At 38.5% G+C, this 9,563-nt stretch overlaps 1 protein-coding gene across 1 annotated transcript; it reads right to left on the reverse strand.

Moving 5' to 3' along the window:
• Nucleotides 1–1,419: 1,419 nt before the first annotated feature.
• Nucleotides 1,420–5,055, reverse strand: LOC148006594 (uncharacterized). Its single transcript, XM_087655062.1, is given in 5 exon segments — nt 1,420–1,530; nt 1,532–3,230; nt 4,197–4,257; nt 4,573–4,699; nt 4,840–5,055. Coding segments are annotated over 5 exon segments (2,214 nt in total).
• Between the last annotated feature and the right edge of the window lie 4,508 nt (nt 5,056–9,563).

The raw sequence follows: 9,563 nt of genomic DNA on the forward strand, positions 1-9,563 counted from the left end.
CCTGACTGTTCCCCATCCCACACCTCCTCCCTAACACACCTAAGAGGATGTCCCCATCCCACCATCCCACATTGTGGTGCCCTAAGTCTCCTGAAGATATGTGTATCTTCTCTGAATGGGTCCAGACCTAAATGTCCTCTATTGTATGTGTTGGTGGCTCCTATGCTCATGTATATGCTGCCTGGCTGGTTGCTCAGTGTTTGAGACATCTCAGGGGCCCAGGTTAATTGACATTGCTGGTATTCATATAGGATCACTCTTCAGGTTCTTCCAGGCTTTTCCTAATTCAACCACAGGGGTCCCCAGTTTCTGCCCATTGGTTGGGTGTAAATGTCTCCATCTGACTCTTTCAGCTGCTTCTAGGGTCTTTCAGAAGGCAGTCATGATAGGCCCCTGTGTGTAAGCATACCATAGCCTGAATCATAGTGTCAGATCTTGGTGCCTCCCACTGAGCTGGAAATCAATTTGGACCTCCTTTTGCTCAAGATCTTCTCCATTTTTGTTCTTCCAGTTCTTTTACACAGGGACCATTCTGGTCAGAGATTTTGATTGTGGGATGGCAGCTCTATGACATTCTGCATCACAGTGATTAGGGGATGTCTTACTTGTCACAGTTTAGGCTTTGAGTTCATTTTCTGTCCATGATCCATGAGCAGTATTATTACAATAAATTGCTGCCATTTTCATCACCTGAGTTTGCGTTGTGCTGTATTTGAGAGAACCCTATTGCACAAAGGCTTTTCCACATTTTTTATACTCATATCTTATAGCATGATGATTTTCATGATAATAAAGACTTTAGAAATGTGCAAAGACTTTACCATATTCAATGCCTTCATAGCTTTATTTTTTTTTTGCTCCGATGATGATATTTGAGAATTGAAAAGACCTCCCCATATTCAATCTATTCACATAGTTACTATCTGGTACGGATCGTTTCATGTTGATGAAGTCTATAGAAATACATGAAGGTTCGACCAGGTTAAATGCACTCATAAGGTTTTATTAAATACACTCAAAGGATTTTTTTAAACTATGGTTTATTTTGTGCCTTTGAATATGACTGATATGCGAAGGCTTTAACACTTTGCTTTCATTCATAGGGTGTCCCTCCTGTTTGTCTTCTTTTATGTATTTGAAAGATGATTGCTCATTCAAATACACAGGCATAATCACACTGATTATATTCATAGGGTGTCTATTGAGTATGTCTTCTTTTATTTACATGGAAAGTACTGCGATTTGCAAAAGGTTTGCCACAGTTCTTACATTCACAGGGTTCCTATTCAGTGTGTATTATTTTATGGGCTAGGAGATGACTGTTTTGGGAAAGGTTTTACCACATCAGTTAAAGTCCAAGCATTTTTCTCTAGTACCTATTCAATTATCCAGTTGAAGATGTTTGTGATGTCTAAGGGTTTAAGAACATGTAACACATTCATTGGGTTTCTCTCCTGTATGTGATTGTTTATGTATTTGGAGGTCACTGCTTTGTATAAATGTTATAAAACCACAATGGATGCATTCAAAAAAGTTTTGCTCCTGTACGTGTACTTTTAAGATTTTAGAGACCACTGCTTTGTGAGAAAGCTTTGGAACATTGGTTAAAGTTAAAGGGTTTCTCTCCTGTATGTGTTCTTATATGTCTTTGGAGATAACTGCTTTCTGCAAAGGCTTTGCCACATTGGTTACATTCATAGGGTTTCTCTCCTGTATGTGTTCTTATATGGCTTTGGAGATGACTAATTCCTGAAAAGGCTTTACAACATTGATTACTTTCATAGGGATTCTCTCCTGTGTGAGTTCTTTTATGTTTTTGGAGACTACTGTTGTATGCAAAGGCTTTACAACATTGGTTACATTCATAGGGTTTCTCTCCTGCATGAGTTCTTATATGTATTTGGAGAGTATTTCTTTGTGCAAAAGCTTTGCCACATTGGTTACATTCGTAGGGTTTCTCTCCTGTGTGTGTTCTTTTATGTTGTTGGATACTACTGCTGTATGCAAAGGTTTGGCCACATTGGTTACATTCATAGGGTTTCTCTCCAGTGTGTGTTCTTTTATGAATTTGGAGATTGCCTCTTTGGGCAAAGGCTTTCCCACATTGGTTACATTCGTAGGGTTTCTCTCCTGTGTGTGTTCTTTTATGTTGTTGGAGACTACTGCTGTGTGGAAAGGCTTTGCCACATTGGTTACATTCATAGGGTTTCTCTCCTGTATGAGTTCTTATATGGCTTTGGAGATGACTGCTTCCTGCAAAGGCTTTACAACATTGATTACATTCATAGGGTTTCTCTCCTGTGTGTGTTCTTTTATGTTGTTGGAAAGTACTGCTGTATGCAAAGGTTTGACCACATTGGTTGCATTCATAGGGTTTCTCTCCTGTGTGTGTTCTTTTATGATTTTGGAGATTGTTGCTTCGGGCAAAGGCTTTGCCACACTGGTTACATTCGTAGGGTTTCTCTCCTGTGTGTGTTCTTTTATGATTTTGGAGATTGTTGCTTTGGGCAAAGGCTTTGCCACATTGGTTACATTCGTAGGGTTTCTCTCCTGTATGAGTTCTTATATGTCTTTGGAGATGACTGCTCTGTGCAAAGGCTTTGCCACATTGGTGACATTCGTAGGGTTTCTCTCCTGTATGAATTCTTATATGGCTTTGGAGATGACTGCTTCCTTCAAAGGCTTTGCCACATTGGTTACATTCATAGGGTTTCTCTTCTGTGTGTGTTCTTTTATGGTTTTGGAGAGTACTGCTCTTTGCAAAGGCTTTGCCACATTGGTTACATTCATAGGGTTTCTGTACTGTATGGGTTCTTTTATGTTTTTGGAGACCATGGTTTTGGACAAAGGCTTTACGACATTGGTTATATTTATAACGTTTTTCTCCATTACATGTCCTTTTATGTCTTTTGAGACTACTCCTTTGTGCAAAGGCTTTACCACATTGATTACATTCATAGAGTTTCTCTCCTGTCTGTGTTCCTTCATGATTTTGGAGAGCACTGCTTCTTACAAAACCTTTACAACATGGGTTACATTCAGAAGGTTCTTCTCCATTATGTGTCCTTTTATGTGTTTTGAGATTATTCCTCTGTACAAATGCTTTACCACATAGGTTACCTTCATAGGGCTCCTCTGCATTATGCCTTTGGGTATGACTCTGAACTGCAAAGCCATTACCATACAGAATAAAATCAAAGGTTTGCTTTCCATTAGAACTTCTTTCATACCTGCAAATACAATTGGCACATGTAAATTTTTTCTCACATTGATTATATTCATGAATCTTTTTATATCTATGAATTCATTTCAAATTTGGTTTAAGTGTAAAGAGCAAAATGATCTTAACATAATATCAGTTTGTTTACATTCAAAGGTGTTGCCTATCATTTTGGGTTGTCTTCAATGTTTGAAGACACACTGAATAGGAAGAGAATTGATTACATGACTCATATTTATTCCATAATTTTTCTATTAAGAGTGTTAACATATTTGAAGAAAACTCAATGAACTCAGAGCGTTTGTAGACTGACTGCGAAGATAAATTTTGCTACATCTGAGGAATACTACAATTGCAACATGAGCCAATGCAAAGAGGAACATTTCTATAACCCTAATCTCATAATGTGATTCAGCACTTTGAATGTGTAAATGTCACCAATCATAGTCAAAAACGAAACATTTATCAACTTTTCCCACATTAAGAAACTCTCCTCAAAGTGGTATCTACTGTACATCTTCTAATTATTCTGGAAAAGAGAGAGGTATGTTGCTTCTTTCAGTATCACTATGCCCTTCTGGCTTGCATTCATAGGGACATATGACATCCACATTAAAAGAAGAATAACACATTCCATTCAACACATTACAAAAGAAAACTTCTACATTACATTTACAAAATTTCAATTTGTTTTCCTCACAGAGATGTGGTACAGGGTTTAAGGTTTCTCCACAAAACCATTCTTGAATCTCATAAACTGTTCATATCATTAAATTTAGTCATGCTGTTACAGAATACGGTTCACCACAATTTACTATGGACTATTTGCTTGTTAAAAGGGGGTAGACATATAATGATGACCTAATCAATATGTTCTGCAGTATGTATTTTACCCTGTTGCTTTTCTTTAAAACTTGCTGCACACATGAAATTTTCGTGGGAGGCATTATCTTATCATCTTTCATGTGAAAATTACCTTCCAAGTCTTCCAGAACTTTTACAATATTCTTCAGTAGTATGGTCTTTCCAAATGTATCCTAAAAATGGTATCAGAGAAATTATGTTAAATAATTGGAATTAGGCAACATTTAAGATACTATCTTTAGTGAACTTTAGAACCATGTCTGATTTACTCAGTTCATTCTTCCACATTTTTAAGTGAAATTAAGAAAAAAAAATTGAATCAGTGTTGGGGATTTAGCTCAGTGGTAGAGCACTTGCCTAGCAAGTGCAAGTGTCCCTGGGTTTGGTTCCCAGCCCCGAAAAAAAAAGAAAAATAAAACAAATTAAATATTAAACAAAACCAGCTGTGCCTATATTTTACAAAGTGAATGATAAATTCATTGAATTACCTATAGCGCTGAGATTCCTACAGGTCTCCAGCATTACACATTGGTAGAGACTCTTCTGAGAAGGATTCAGCAATACCCACTCTTCCCCAGTGAAGTTCACATGTACATCATCATAGGTCAGGACATCCTAAAAGATAAAATACATGTGTACATGATACATCATGATACCACCTTCCAGTCACCATTTGCACCGAAAGCTGTAGCTTTCCCTAAGACCTGCGTACTCAAAATTGGTCTTCAGCGGTGGTCTATCAGGAGTACACTCACTCCTATGCCCACTGGTGAAACCCCAGTTTCTCTCCACTGACTATCCAAAGGTAGATACACCAGGAACTCGCAATGCACAGGAATGTCTGAGCAACCTGGGATGGGACCTTTCTGGTCTGCATCTGCTCCCAGAGCTGAGGCTGTCCTATTGCTCTTTAGATCAAAAACTTCGCCACATTCAGATGGTCTCTTAGGAGTGTTCTCATTGCAAATCATACAGGTTGGAACACACATTTGCTCCACAGTTTTTAAAGGAGAGATGAGCTTGGAACAATCTTGGCAATGGAGTGGTGGGGAGGCCGGGCAGAGGACAGACCTGGTCTCTATCTGTGCCCAGTGCTAAGGGTGTGTCATAGCCCTCCAGACCAAAAACAAGGCCAGAGAGTACTGGTCTCCCAGGAGCATTCTCATTCCTAAGATCAGAGGCATATGAGTCTACAGGAGGAAAAAGCTATAATCAAAAACAGCAAGATCAACTATCATTAGCAATAACTGGATGGGACTAGGCAAGCATAAGAAGTGAAGCATCAAAAACCAACACTAACTGTCATCATCACAAAGCAGTTCTCTCACCACAACAAGTAATGGGTATATCAACATACCAGCAAAGCAAGATTTGGATTGAAAATCACATCTCATGGTCATGATAGAGGATTTTAAGCAGGACATAATTACCTCCTTTAAAGCAATACAGAACACATGTAAATAAGTAGTTGCCTTAGGGAGGAAACAATAAAATCCCCTAAAGATTTACATAAAAAAAACTAAGAAAGAGGGGAAGAAATTGAACAAAATCATCTAGGATATAAAATTGTAAATAGGAACAAAAAGGAAACCACAAGGAGAGACAAACCGGAAGATAGGAAACATAGGAAAGAGATCAGGAGTAATACGTAAGCATCACCAACAAAATATAAGAGAACCTCAGGGGCAGAAGATAGAAAACATTGACACAACAGTCAAAGAGAATGCAGAAAACCCCCACAAAACTTCTAAATCAAAACATCCAGGAAATCCAGAACAAAACAGTGTTGTGAGAAGAGCAAACTTAAGGTTAGTAGTTATAGAGGATAATAAAGATGCCAAACTTAAAGAGACAGCAAATATCTTCAAATGTTTTCTGAAGTAAACTTCCCTAACTTAACAAAAGAGATGCCCATGAACATAAAAGAAGCCCACAGACTCCAAATAGACTGGACCATAAAAAAATTTCCTCGCATCACACACAAAATTTAATGTCTGCTTCCTGCTATATGGATTATGTTACAAGATGTGTGATTTGTACTATTACAGACCCAGCAGTATGAGCGGATGAGAGACTTTTGCATCTCAGAAACTCCTTTTGTAACTAAGAATTGAATTTCTGTGAATCATGCCATTGACTGGAGGTAATAGAAAGGTAAAAGGATTTTAATGAACTACTTCTGAAGGAACCCTATTACCTCTTTTCTACTAATTTCTAAGCAATTGATAAAATTAGTCATACAAAACTGAATGTAGAACATTCAGAAATTCAAGAACTCAGAAAAGGACATGGGAAAGAGAGTTGATCACCCAGACTTGTGGGCACTCCTGAGACTGCAGGGCAGGAGAGACTTCCAACTCTCCCTACTATTGCCCACATCCCTGGCCTACGAGGAAACTGTATAGGGCCTGTGGGAACAGGAACATAGGCACAATCAAGGTGCTGTAAACTGCAGTCCCGACTATGCCCTGATCTGAAGAGACCCAGTCAAACAGCTCCCTGCACCCAAATCCTATGGGAGGGAGAGCTAGACCTTCAGAGGGGCAGACATGCCTGGGAAACCAGAGGAGACTACTCTCTGCCCACATTTCTGATTCTAGAGGAATTTGCTTAGTCCCATCTGGGTGCCCTGTGCAAAGACATCCTGGAGGAGGTAGAGGCCCTGCTGGCTAATGCCCTCACTGAGAGCTTAAACCCAACTCTGAGGAACACTTCAGACCCGAGACTAGAGGTAAGAACAACTTTTCTACTCCAAGTAACCTGCCTGGTGGACTCATGACACACGGCCACAGGAACACCTGAAAGCCAGTGAACAGGAATAACTACACTCCTGAAAGCAGAACACTCTGTTACCATAACAGGCTGAAAGAAAACAGGAAAACAAACTCTTGACACACATGCCTATAGAACAGGTCAAGTCACTTTCAGCAATAGCAGAACAACTTAATACCAGAGACATGCGGATGTTGACAGGCAACTGCAGGAACCCAAGCAACAGAAATCAAGAATACATGGCATCATGGGAGCCCAATCCTCCCACCAAAGCAAACACTGAATATCCAAACACACGAGAAAAGCAAGATGTAGATTTGAAATCACATTTGATCACGATGATGGAGGACTTCAAGAAAGACATAAAGAACTGCCTTAGAGAAATGCAGGAAAACACAAATTGACAAGTAGAACCCCTTAGAGAGAAAAAACAAAAATCCATGAAAGATTCATAGAAAAACACAATCAAACAGGTGAAGGAGCTGAAAATGGAAATAGAAAAAAATGAAGTTAGAACAAAGGCAGACAACCCTGAATATGAAAAAAAAGAAAGAAAAAAGGAAGAGTCAAGGAGCTGTAGATACAAGCATAAAACAGAAAACTAGAGAAAGAAGAGAGCATTTCAGGAGCAGAAGATTCCATAGAAATCATTCACACAACTGTCAAAGATAATGTAAAAGGGAAAGAGCTACTGGCCCAAAATATACTGGAAATCCAGGACACAATGAGAAGATCAAACCTATAGATAAAAGGTATAGAAGAGAGTGAAGACTGCCAGCTCAAAGCACCAGTAAGTATCTTGAACAAAATCATAGAAGAAAACTTCACTAACCTAAAGAAAGAGATGCCCATAAACATAAAGGAAGCCTACAGAACTCCAAACAGTTTGGACCAGAAAAGAAACTCCTCCCGTTACATAATATTCAAAACACCAAATGCACAAAACAAAGAAAGAATATTAAAAGCAGTAAGGGAAACAGGTCAAGTAATGTATAAAGGAAGACCTATCAGAATTATACCAGACTTCTCACCAGAGACTATGAAACCCAGAAGGTCCTGGACAGATGTCATACAGACCCTAACAGAACACAAGTGACAGTCCAGGTTACTGTTCCCAGCAACTCTCTATTAACATGGATGGAGAAACCAAGATATTCCATGAGAAAATCAAATTCACACAATATTTTTTTACAAATCGAGCCATACAAAGGATAATAAATGGTAAAGCCCAACACAAGGAGGCAACCTACACCCTAGAAAAAGCAAGAAACTAATCATCTTGCAACAAAAAAAAAAAGAGAAGACAAGCACACGAACATGATCTCACATCCACATATGAATATATCAGGAAGCAAAAATAACTATTCCTTAATATCTCTCAACATCCATGGACTCAATTCCGCAATAAAAAGACACAGACTAAGAAACTGGATATGTAATGAGGATCCAGGATTTTGTTGCCTACAGGAAACACACCTCAGAAACAAAGACAGACACTACCTCAGTGTAAAAGTCTGGAAAACAACTTTCCAAGGAAATGGTCTGAAGAAGCAGGATGGAGTAGCCATTCCAATATCGAATATAATCAACTATCAAGAAAAAGTCATCAAAAAAGATAAGGAAGGACACTTCATATTCACCAAAGGAAAAATCCACCACGGTGAACTCTCAATCCTAAATATCTATGCTCCAAATACAAGGTCACCTATATAAATAAAAGAAACCTTACAAAAGCTCAAAGCACACCTTGCACCTCACACAAGAATACTAGGAGATTTCAACACTCCAGTCTCACCAGTGGGCAGATCATGGAAATAGAAATTAAACAGAGACATAGTAGACTAAAAGAAGTCATGAACCAAATGGACTTAAACAGGTATTTATACATCATTCTATCCTATAACAAAAAGACATACCTCCTTCTCACCACCTCATGCTAATTTCCTCAAAACTGACTGTATAATTGGGCACAAAACAGGCCTCAACAAATACAGAAAGGTAGAAATAATCCCACTTGTCCTATCAGAACACCACGGCGAAAGCTGGTCTTCAATAAAAACAGGGAAAGAACTCCCACATATGCAGGGAAGTTGAACAAGGCTCTACTCAATGATAACCTGGTCAAGGAAGAAATAAAGATATAAATTAAAGATTTCTTAGAATTTAATGAAAATGAAGGTACAATATACCCAAACTTATATATAGGACACAATGAAAGCTGTGCTAAGAGAAAAACGCATAGCTCGGAGTGCCTGCAGAAATAAACAGGAGAGAGCATATTTCAGCAGCTTGACAGCACATCGAAAAGTTCTAGACGAAAAAGAAGCATATACACCCAAGAGGAGTAGAAGGCAGGAAATAATCAAACTCAGAGCTGAAATCAACCAAGTAGAAACAAAAAGGACTATACAAAGAATCAACAGAACCAAAACCTGGTTCTTTGAGAAAATCAACAAGATAGATAAACCCATAGCAAGACTAACCAGAGAACACAGAGAGTGTGTACAAATTCACAAAATCAGAAACGAAAAGGGAGACATAACAACAGAATAAGAGGAAATTCAAAAACTCATCAGATCCTACTACAAAAGCCTATATTCAACAAAACTTGAAAATCTGGAAGAAATGGACAATTTCCTAGACAGATATGGGGAAATGAAGCTAAATTAGGAACTGATAAACCATGTAAACAACCCTATAACTGCTA

Source organism: Rattus norvegicus, chromosome 3, assembly GCF_021556685.1.
Source record: "Rattus norvegicus strain SHRSP/BbbUtx chromosome 3, alternate assembly SHRSP_T2T, whole genome shotgun sequence".
Taxonomy (NCBI): domain Eukaryota; kingdom Metazoa; phylum Chordata; class Mammalia; order Rodentia; family Muridae; genus Rattus; species Rattus norvegicus.